At 34.1% G+C, this 12,537-nt stretch overlaps 1 protein-coding gene across 1 annotated transcript in view; it reads right to left on the bottom strand.

Annotated features, from left to right (window-relative positions):
- Positions 1-1,587: 1,587 nt before the first annotated feature.
- Positions 1,588-12,537, bottom strand: part of LOC150107279 (actin-binding LIM protein 2-like) — a 508,439-nt gene continuing 497,489 nt past the window's right edge. The window contains exon 22 of the mRNA XM_090391129.1: positions 1,588-2,656. Within this exon, the coding sequence (XP_090247255.1) occupies positions 2,543-2,656 (114 nt within the window). The 3' untranslated portion in view covers positions 1,588-2,542. The remainder of the gene's footprint in view (positions 2,657-12,537) is intronic.

The following is a 12,537-nucleotide window of genomic DNA, read 5'->3' as shown; positions in this document are numbered from 1 at the left end:
ACTTCCACAGGCCAAGAAGTGACTTTCTTAAGGAGTCTGTGGAGAGTTCTAATCTGAGAGCTGGTAGGATCATATTCAATAGGGAGGTAAATAGTACGGTCTAGTACTAAAGCATTAAGCTTACCTTTGTAGTCCTTTTGATTTAGCACCACAGTGGCGTTTCCCTTATCCGCTTTGGTGATTAGTATTTTTTTGTTATTCTTCATTTCTTGTAGGGCTGCATATTCGTCTTTGGATAAGTTGGTTTTTGGAGGTTTGGCTTTTGTGAGAACACCGACTACATCCAGTCTGACGCTGTTGGCGATATGGTTAGGCATGTTGCGAATCCCCCATTCTATTTGGATCATGATTTCTTCGGCAGGTATTCTTTTAGGAGCTAGGGCAAAATTGTGACCATGTTGTGTGCACATACCATATCTTTATGTTCCTGAAGACGGCAACGTGAAGTTGCCGAAATATAGAAGTTATTTATTAAAGTTACCTTTAATTAATATACTTTATATGCATTGTTAATTCCGTAAACTAATTACCAGTTATATGTATAAAAAGAAATATTTAAATGAAAAATTTCCTTTTTTTTTCAGGAACTTATGTAATGATAATAAGAAATATGACAGATACAGCCTTTCTCATTAAAACCAATTCTGAGTAAGCCTGAGTAGATAGCATCTCTATTTTTCAACCAACAAGCTGTGAGTTCGAATTCCTGAAAGCTTGAATATTTGTGTCACTGGTGTGAGACCTTGCTTGTTTGAGGTCTGAGGAGGCTCAAAAAATTCAGGTTTATTTCCTAGGGCAGGGTTTTCTGAATTTTCTAACCCTGAACCCACCCAAAGTGTGCCATACATTTACAACTTTTTGTAGGGTTGGATGTGCATGAAATAAATAACAATGCTGAGTTGATCTAACAGCACTTCACTAAAAGTCCCAGCCATTTCCCAATTGCATCAATATATACTATTCTGAAGAAAATTCTTTATATAGTTCGCCCACAGATTAGAGACCCTTCGACACTTCTGCACATGTCACAAAAAAGGAGAATCCATTCTGATAATAGGGTAATCAATCTGTATTGTGGGATGAGTTGTTTATTATTACACGTTGGAAAATTAACTTCTGTTTTATGATCATTGTAGTTAACTATGTTGCTTGTATAACAGTTGGAAAATTTTACCTATAAAGCACGTGATTTCGCGTGTTGACGATCAATTTGTATGTTGTTCATTTCTTTCTATCCTTCAGCATTGAATCGACTATTCTTGGCAAGTTTCCAAGTGGAGATCTCTAAAGCGTGGGCATACTATTACAAGCTGTTCTTTTGGTCATTGCATAGTAAAATAAATGCAGGAACAGGATACCACTAAATTTCACAAACATCAAAAACACAGTGACAATTTCATCAATAAATAATATGCATAAACTAAATAAAAAAAAAAATAGAAATTTCCACAAAGAGACAGAGTGACACTCCATGTTTAAATTTAAAAATTCATTATATTAAAAGCCTGATAACCACATAATTTTGGTGGGTTCACATTAGTATTACAACTAGGAGAAGGAGGAGATAATTTATGATTAATCAACACATGATGAGAGTACACTTTATTAATTCAGCCAGTTATTGCTACACAGACATAAGCAATGTCCCATACGTTAACAATTAGTAAATGGCTAAATCAATATTTGTAACAAAACTCATATTTTGAAACTAAGTTAACAGCAAATGATATTCCAGTCATTTATGGTTCAGTTAAGGTTTGATGTATAAATGCAGTTCTGACATTTAATGCTAAATTTTTGAATATGTACATACAGTCTCAATACTTAATATTTAATTCATTCTTTATATACATCATATAATTACCTTAATTGATACATTTAAACTGGACGAATTCTGTTCTTAAAAACAGTGACTGTTTAAGACAACTGAATAACAAAGTAAAGGAACCTTTTTCAATATCCATCTATCTTTTTTTGACAGAAAAAAAAGTCAAACATGCATGTGGTATTCAAAAATTAAAATACTTCTGGTCATCACTGTCTGGAAAAAAAAAAAAAATTAAAAAAAAAACAATAAATAAAAAAATAATAAATTTCAATTTCAGCCAAAATAATAATAAAAATATACATATATGTGTGTGTATATATATATATAACATAATTTTATTTTTTTCTATTGTTATCTGATTTTTGCAGGACATATTTCTAGCAGTACACAAAGAGAAATACATTAAAAAAAAAAAAAAAGGAAAGAGTTATGACATTTCATATTGTAAATCCTTGTTGATCACCTACACATTCCCACTGCACTTCTTACTGGTTCTGAAACCAGAACAGGGTAGATGATTTATACACAACAGATTCTAAAATGACAAATTCTATGTGTGCAGAAATACGGAATGGCTGACAGAAAAATTATCTACATAATCCCATTGTGTAAGAAAAAATATTGGAAAGCCTATAATCCAAGTTTTCAATTAAACATTTTGTGTCAGCTGGATTTAATTTATAGGATTCCATTCTAAAGGCATAATTCCACATTTCAGAAGAGTTTGGCTCGCTTTTTAAGGTCGTTTCTTCTCCATTCTGGCAAACGATAAAATTCCAATCTGTTCATGTGGAAAAGTACTTCAAATTCTTCTTTTGACAGATGACGCTGTAAAACAACATCAATATATATAATAATATATTAAAAACAAAAGGATGGCTTTGTAACATAATGTTAAGATGTGAATAATTTTGAAAATAGAATATTTAAACGAATTAACTTAAATTATAGAGCTTTGTGTTAAAGTTATTTATGTACATTGTATGGAGGTTGCATCACCTAGTAATTATGACCTCATAATAGAATAAAATTTTAATTAAAAGCAATATTTTAATATCAAAAGTGTTATAAATTTCAGTAAAACTCTACCATTGCAAGATGTTATATTTACTCTTCAAAAACACAAAAACTTTTATTTTTGTTATAATATTAATCAGAACATATACAGAATCCTCAAGAAGAGAATATCCTTGATCTTTGCATAAAACTATTATTATTTAGATCTTCCATGAAATGACAATACTCATCATAGAGACATACCTTAGACAACACAAAGTCTAACATACAATTCCTTAAACTAGTTCACTGTCTTCATGTTCACTACTCTATCAGGCAATGAATTCCATGATCCAACCATCCTCCATATCTTAACTCTTACTAGTTACTATATCCTTCTGTAATTTCCAAATAGTCTCTTGTCCTCATTCCTCCCCCCTTGTTCTCCCATGCAAAAAAAAAAAAAAATCTCTGCACAGTTAATTATGTAAATGCCTTAAATTAAAGATGCCAAGAGATTATATCTTGGTTTATCCTTTACCCAAGCATAAATTGCATGTAAAGTATTTTCATGACTAAGCTACTTGAATACGATGTGGAGGCTAACGACTTCCCATTAATTGCCGCAGTATCCCATAATGCAAAGCACACATCTTTTTGGGTATGTACAATGTTAAGCACTATAGGAAGGGTCACTACCCAGTCAGGTTTCAACCTTTATTGAGGTTTCATCAGTGGGAGCCAGAAGTGATATCAAGGTTGAATAATGCAGAAGTCATATTTTTCCTATACACAAGTAGTGAAAAGATGTCACACCATATTATTAATATATTCTGGATTACAGCTAGTTAAAGGAAACATGACTTCTGCATTATTTAACTTTGGTATCACTTCCAGGTTCTGTCAGGATATCATCGTGACTGGAAAAGAAATGGAAGGGTATGATGTTTTCCGTGAGGACTGAAAGGACAATGGGGGAGGGCTGTTGATGATAGCAGGCAAATTATGCCCACACAAAGTGGAGATGTGAGATATAAATAGTGGCAGTGGTTTTGAGTAAGTATAGTGTAAGATAGAGGTTGATAGGAACAGATATTTAATTGGATGCTGCTATAGGTCAGGGAATATAGAGGGTGGTGATGAAGAAAGGTATAAGCAACTTCAGTTAGTGAACAAGGGAAGGGTGATTATAATTATGGCAGCATAGATTGGAATGAATTTAGGAATAAGGAAAATGAATTTCTTGAGAAACAACTATCTTAGGTGGTATTGTAAAGGAGGGAATATGAGGATCGAAAGTTTTAGATCTGATTATTTCATCAGAGGATGTGGATTGTGAGTGGGGGATTTCATACTTCCTTCTAGTTGGTGAGAGTGATCATATGGATTGTGGCTAGCCATATCAAGATTTCTTTGAGGAAAGGATATATATATATATGGAAGTACAAGGCTGGTGATTATGAAAAGCTTAGGAGACAGTTTGGAGCTACAATATGGAATGAAACATTAAGAGTGAAGGAGATAAATGCTGTGTGGAAAAACTGACCAAAAGATATTTAAGAAACGTCACTGTATATATGCATTCTAAAGGTCAGAAGACTGATTAAAGTAGGTGTTGAATTGATGAATAAAGGGATTAAGGTATGAAATTTGGAAGAAGAGGATCTCTTGTGGGGGCAGCACAAGATGAATAATGGTAGCAATCAATTGCATGAGGAGTATAAAGAGCAGGCCAGGAAGGTAACCCATTTGATAAGAACTGTAAAACTACAGTATGAGCAGAAATTAGTTAATCAGGCCAAGAAAAATCCTAGAGTTTTTCAGATATGCTGCAAATAGAAGGAAGAAGTACTCAGTGAACAATTTATAAGAATGTTTCATCCTCACCAGGATCTTATTCTTCTTCCTTTCCAGGCTTATAGGAGCCTGGAAAGGAAGAAGAATCATCAGCCAAGTGGCCTGTTCCAGACTAAAATTCCATCTTTTTAAGGGTCTTCCTCTGCACTGGATATCTTTTGGTTGGTAATTTAGAATTTGTTTAGGTATTCTGCTTCTACTCATTCTCAGTACGTATTCTTTCCATTTTTCTCTGTAGCAAACTGTTTCATTTAGGGAGTTTGTAATTCCAAGTTTATTTCTGATTTCGTTATTACTTTTAATTTTGTCCATTATTGTGACTCCTTCAGTTCTGTGCAGAAATATCATTTCGGCTGATTCAAGTCTTCTTTCATCTGTTTTTTTTTTTACTGTCCATATCTCACTGCCATAAAGTAAGGTAGGTTTACTGTATTGTAGATTCTCATTCGGGTGTGTTTTTGTACATAATTGGGTTTAAAAATTTTATTTATAATGCCTGTTACTTTTTAAAAGTTTGATAGTTTCGGTTCTATATCTGCTTCATTTTCATATGACATTGTGCATCCTAAATATTTGAATGTATTTACTTGCTCTATTATTTTGTTGTTTATTACTATTTTGCTTCTTATTGGGTTAGCACCTTTGAAGGCCATGACTTCTGTTTTATCTGTTGATATTTCCACACCATATGTTTTTATCAGGTTATTTAGACTGTATAATGATTTTTGTAGTTCATCTTCATTGCTTCCAAGGATTATTTGGTCATCAGCAAAGAGTAGAGTAGCTAATCTGTTGTTACTGTTTATCTTGAATCCTCTTTCATTAGTTATCTTCCATTCTTTTATGATTTTATCTATGTATATATTAAATAAAACAGGTGAGAGAGGGCAACCCTGACGTACTCATCTATTTATTGGTTTCCAGCTTGATGTTAAATTATTGTACTTAACAGATATTTTATTATCTCGATATATATTAAATAAGGCTCTAAAGAGTTGGTTTGGTATTTCATATTCTTCCAGGATTTCCCATAGTTTTTCTCTGATAATTTTATCAAATGCTTTGGTGTAAGCTATAAAAGCTACGTGTGTTTCTATGTTCATTTCTCTGTGTTTTTCAATTAGTAATTTTAACGTAAATGCAGAGTCTATGCAAGACCTGCCTTTTCTGAATCCATTTTGTTCTTCTATTAATTTTGGATCTACTATATGTTTAAGTTTAAAAAAGTAAGATTTTTGCGTACACTTTTAACAGGTACTAAGTAAGCTGATGCCACAATAATTATTACAATCAGATTTGTGTCCTTTTTTGTAGATGGGGATAACTATTGCTTTTGTCCAATCTTGGGGGCATTTTCCTTCTTTCCAAATCATATTATAAAAATTAAGTAGCCTGAGTGAGAATTCAAGTCCTGCATATTTCATAAGTTCCAACTTTATGTTGTCTTCTCTGGGGCCTTTCCTGTTTTGCTTTGGATTAATGCTTCTGTTAATTCTTCTAGAGTGATGATTTCCAAGTTGTCTGAGATGTTTACAAAGGGTGATTTTCTGTTTTGAATGCTTTCATCATACCACAGATCTTGTATATCTGGAGTTGTGGTTAAGGTAATGGAGAAAATTAGTGAGAACTAGGATACAGAAATGGTTTATATAAGGATGGTTTGATAACAGCAGTATTCTCTATGATTGTCACCACAGGCTTGTTAAAGGGAGATCATGTTTTACCAACTTACTTTTGTACTCTAACAAGGTGACAAGTGTCTTAAATGAGGGAGATGCATATATAATGGCATACTTAGAGATTTTCCAAAAGCTTCTGATAGACTGCCATATAATAAGCTGTTAAATAAATTGAAACAGATGGGAATGGATAATAGACCAGTGAGTTGGATTGGTCACTGGCTGTCAGATATGTATCAGAAAGTTGTATATGGGGGATGCAGTATCCCAAGACAGGAAAGTCACTAGTGGTGTGCCACAGGGGTCCGGGAGACATTGTTGTTCAACTTGTGTATTAATGATACTGGGATGGGTTTAACTAGTGATATGCAACTATTTGCAGATGATCAAAAATTGGGGATTACAGAGTTAAGTAGATGTTATGGCCTTACACAACAACTTGAATAGATTGTTTGAATGGGCAGGTAAGTGGAACTATCAGTTCAATGTTGCAAAGTGTAAGTTTTGAAATTTAGTAAGCAATGATGGGATGCAAAGTATACACTTGGTGGGGAAACTTAGAAGGAGGTAGAGGAGATGAGAGATTTGGGAGTGTGGTAATGAACAAGGACCTGAAATTCAGGGTCCATGTTGCACAAATTTTGAAGTTGTCACAATCGGACAATGATGCAGAGGACCTTGACCAGCAGAAATAAAGAGGTTATGATTCCATTATATAAGGCCTCATATAGATTATTGTTCACAGATTTGGTCGGTGATGAGGATAAGTTAAAAATGGTCCACAGAAGATTCACAAAGGTGGTAACTGTTCTTTGGAATGTGGAGTATGAAGACAGATTGAAAGAATGTAAATTGCAAAGCTTTATGAATAGGAGGAGGAGAAGAAGGAGGGGAGGGGGATATGATTGAATCAGTTTAAGGCACAGTGGATGAGCTTTATGTGTGATAGTCTGTACCTCCAACGTGTCTCTGACTTCATGGAGGTCAGATGTTCAAGGACTCTGTTTTCCAATTTTATGGTCAGTTAACTAAACTGTTATATGATTATAAAACTGATAATTGCGAGAGTTAGTTTATGAATAGTATCTTCTTCATCAGTTCAGAAATGCACCGAAGCCTGAATTAAAAAGGTCAGTTTATAAACAAAGGATTACTGATATTAAAAGTTGTTTTGAAAGAGAAGAATCCCTGATTCAGAGTTTGTGTCCAAATACAGCTAAATCTCTTAATGCAGTTGATGAATGAAGGCTCTTCCTTCCCATGTAAGAGAAATTCCTCTAAATCCAGGGTACTAGTTTCTTATGCTAGTTCTAATGGCATGAACTCTCAAACGCAAATTGATGAGCAACGTGAGAAGTTGAAGCATGAATTAGAAAAGAGAGTAGATAATAAGATGTTAGTCATTTCAAAGACCCAGGATAACATTTTGAAGTCAATTTCAGAACTGCAGCTTCCATTAACTTTTTGTGATAAGAGAAATGTAAATTGTGTTAATGAGAAAAGAACACTACATGAACACAAATGAGTGGATATAAAGCTATCAAATGTCTAGATGTGGGAAAATAGGTCACATATCTAGATATATCTGTTCTGTAGGGTTGCTAAACCTAAATCTTCAAGATGTCAAAGCAGCACATATAAAAATTCCCAGTCTTTGAATGTTGTGCAAAACATGCCTAGAAGAGAAGTGAAGAACTCTAAATCTTCACAATCTTGTTCTTGTTGTTAGACTTCAACAATTCTAGATCTAGAAGATTCAGAACCTTTAAATTTCGCAGATTCCAAAATTGTAGGACTTCCTTGTAAAATATTTTTTTGATGCTGGAGCACACACTTTGATTACTTGGCAGTTTTTCACACTTTTAAAGGATAAGTTAAAGGGTGGCATTTGGGGTTTAGATAATGAGATAAACTTGAAAGGTATATTTAAATAGGAGTTACCTGCCACACAGAAAATCTCAGTGGAAATATTCTTTTTTTTTTTTTTTTTTTTGGCTTGAGTTGCTTGTCTCCCAAGCAATTTATTGTAATTTGTTCATGTTGTTTTAGGTGAAGAATTTTTGGCTCTTCATGATTACTGTTGCAATTATTCATCTGGACCTGTTCTTTGCATGGGGGTTGACTTTCTTAAACCAGCTTACAAGTTGTCTATTAAACTTGCTCCGAGTTTGTTTCATTTCAATAAAGAATTCCATGAAGTTCGTTTATTATTATTACCCTAAGACCCCATGGAGTCAAAGACTCATCTAGAAGGTCCAATTTTATTGTTTATTGACTGAAAATACTAAGTTTTGATACTAAGGCAGATTTTAATGTTAAACTGAAAATACTAAGGCTATTACTGAAGCAGGTCTTCCTTCTTTTGATACTCTGTCTAGGAATATCTTAAGCTGAATAAATTCTGAGGACAATAAGCATGTTGTATCTAAATGCTTAAAGCATTTCAGAAAGAAATTCTCTGATACTTTTACTGAAAGCATACTTGGATTGTCTTGTACAGATGTGGTAGAACATTCTGTAACTGTTAATTCAGAGAAGTCTGTTTTCATAAAACAGTACCAGAAACCTCTTAGGTACTCTGAAAGGCTTAAAACCTCACATCAGCAATATTTAGAGGCTAGTATTATTCAGCATTCTCAATCATATTGAGGAATTCTCCCTTTCTTCCTTTTACTTGTAACATACCAAAAGAACTCTTTGGGATTACCTTTGGCCCTGTATGCTGCTAATTTCTCTCCTACTGTGATTTTGTCTTTCTAACTATAATGTTTAACCTTCTGGCCTGTGTTTTGTACTGCTCACGTGCCTGCTGGCCACCTTTCTCTTTGAATTCCCATCATAATTATTATTTTTTTTTTGTAGCTCAGGCTTAATGATAGTATTCATCAATTTAACTCCCACTTGATTTATCCTCCTGATTCTAGGTATGCAGTCTGCTATTACTTCCTTCAAACACTCCTTCACCACTTCCCATACGGTATCAACATCCAGCCTCTGCAGTTTTTCATGCCATGATAGTGCTCCAAGCAATCTCCTAAGTTTGTCATACTTACCAGTCCTGTTATTTCACATATACTCTTCTCTTAGGTGAAACTTCCACACATTTAGCCACCTCCCAGGTGAAGATCTTATGTTCACTCTCACCAGTTGGTGGCAATGTGATCATCTTAGTGAAAGACAACTTCTCTGATGCAGTTACTAGATCTAGCACTCTCAAACCCCTAGTACATTCTACATTCCATCACATGCTGCATCAAGTAATTATTTCTTAGTAACTGCATAAATCGTACTTCCTTCCTCTCATGGGTCTTTTCCTCCTTCCAATCTTTGGTCTTATAATTGAAGTCCCCAATAATAATTATTTGCCCTCCACTCATTGAGCTTATTTGCTCAATGAGTGGAGGGCAGTATGAATATATGCAGTATCAATATATATCATCAATATATAGTCTATAGCAGGGGTTCCCACCCCTATGCCTGTGGGCACCATTGCGCCCATCGACCAATTTGTGTGTGCCTGCCACTGTTCAACCGTGTGCCATATAGGTTGAAATAATCATGCAACAATTCATGGTATGCTATATGACGCATGCGTTAATGACACATGACGAGTATTAAACACATACAATGTAAAGTAGACGTGCATTCGAAGTTGTTCATTCCAGTTTAAGAACTGGAATATCATCATATTCTCCTAATTATGAAGCACTGGCCAATGAAATGCAATGCCAAAGATCACACTAACTTACACACACATATATATATATATATATATTTAAACTTTTAAGTAATAAAACATTTGATTATAATGTAAACTTTGTATGTATTCATTTAACAAAAGAATTCAAAAAATTTGCTTGAAAAAATAGATGGAGCCCGTTGCCCTATCGGTATTTTAGAATGTGCTCTAGGAAACAAAAAGGTTGGGAACCCCTGGTCTATAGCATCAATCAACTGTATATTTTGTACTGCTGGCCATCATCAATCAACTGTATATGTTGTAGAATTCAAAAAATTTGCTTGAAAAAATAGATGGAGCCCGTTGCCCTATCGGTATTTTAGAATGTGCTCTAGGAAACAAAAAGGTTGGGAACCCCTGGTCTATAGCATCAATCAACTGTATATTTTGTACTGCTGGCCTCTGTTTCATATCAGATGGCCTTAAATGTGCTATTTTCAATGGCTTGTAATTGAACCCCCATTCTCTTTGGTTATAATTCACCTGCTATCATCAATAATACTTCTTCTCCTCTGATTCTTTTCTCTCTATTCTGCCTGAAATACTATACCCTTCACATTCCATCCCACCAACTATATCATATTCTGTTCTACATCTCACTAATGCCAATAACTTTTGGCCAGGATGAACTATCCAATGTCAAAAATTCCTCCCTCTTGTTCTGAATATTCCTGGCATTAGTGTACATAAAGTGCAATATCCCTCTAGGCCTACTGCTATCCTTACACTTTATATTAACTATTCTCATTCTGATTGGTTACCAGCAGTACTCAAGCATTTTTTTTTTTGGACATTCTTACACTCAACTGTCTTCTTGCTTAACTGTATATGCTGTTTACTCACTTAAGGGCATCCCCACGAAAAGCTCTGGTTTCCCTTATTTTGCACATCCAATTTCAATTCATTCAAAAACACTTTTCCCAGACTAAACACCAAATCCATTGAAATGCACATCATCCATCTTGTATAAGTCCTTTCATCCACCAAACTCAATCCATACATATACATCAAAATTCTGCACATCACGCCTTCCAAGAAAATCAGAGTTGTAAAATTATAAATTAATAGAGAAAATAGCATTTCCTCTTCTTCTTCAACCTTACCAGACCTTCTCACTATCAAAACTTTAATGGAATCAAATATCTCCAACCCTAGTCAAATTTAACAGATAACTGAATCACATTCTTACACCAAATGATACTTCAATAGAACATAGAGTTCCAATCCTACATATTTCTGTCATCTCTGAACCAATAGGCAGAATCTTGAAAAAGTTTCACCTCATACTAACATATTATCCTATCAACAAAATTTCTAATCTACCAATGATAAACTCTTGCCTCTGTCTGTAGCAGGTGTTTCACATTCTCTATGAATGTAATCTAACTTAATTGGGACAGACAGGCCATTCTGCGGAAAATAGAATTAACGAACATCAATACTAACATTGATTATCTTAAACCTCATAAGTCTGGTCTTGGACAACATAGTACTGATATTAAATGCGGTATCCTTTAGAATGAGGCTCATCTTCTACATAGAATATGTTTAAAATATGAATGTTTCTTTAAAGAAGTTCTGATTGTTGTATTTACCTTGTATTTTGTTCTTTGAATTGCTTGTTATTTCCACAAATTGATGATGATGTTTTGTTAATTTCAGTAAGAAATATCTGGGCTGTTTCATTAAAGTTATTTACTGTGCCTAACGTGTTTGCTCTCTTGACTACACTCATCACTTCTCTAGGTTGTATTTAGGACTTGTTAATACACTGTTCACAATATCCTTCCAATAACCACTGCTTCTCTGACAATTTCTGCTTAACTTCATTCTTATCCAATTTATCCTTCTACTTTTGGGTGTACAAACCCTTATTACTATCTTCATATATTTCTTAACTCTCAAGTAGTATTAATCCTTTAACTGCTGATTTTATATTCTACTGACATTGTCCCATGTGCTGAATTAATTTTACAAAAAATTTATAAATAAAATCAATTAAAATTCTTACTGAAGTAAGAAGTCTGGATGGCATCATACATTCTTGATATACACTTGTTCACTCACAAAAATGGTAATAATAGTGTTTTATAAAATTTGCATAATCAAGGGAGGGCGTCCACTTGATTAAGCAAATTACACACATTAATTTATGTAGAATTACTAGGATCTTCTTCATCTGAAGTACACAATTCACGCCATCTACCGCCCTCCACCACAACTAGAATTTTTTGTCTGTAAATTGTGTGTGTTCTGAAGGGCTGATTTGTCTGTATGCAGGATGAAAAACCCAAGTTTCTAGGAGGGAAAAACCCTGCTACCTCCATATGAGATCGGTTAACTCACCTTTGATTGAAAAAGTCCATATATAAAGATTCCTCCCATCATGACGAAAATCGAACTTAGGCCTTTTCCAATCGAAGGGCATAATGTACGTT

This window comes from Typopeltis vanoorti, chromosome 4 (genome assembly GCF_054136105.1).
Source record: "Typopeltis vanoorti isolate ZY-2024b chromosome 4, IOZ_Tvanoo_1.0, whole genome shotgun sequence".
NCBI classification, from domain to species: Eukaryota; Metazoa; Arthropoda; class Arachnida; order Uropygi; family Thelyphonidae; genus Typopeltis; species Typopeltis vanoorti.
This window is presented reverse-complemented; position numbering and strand designations above follow the sequence as displayed.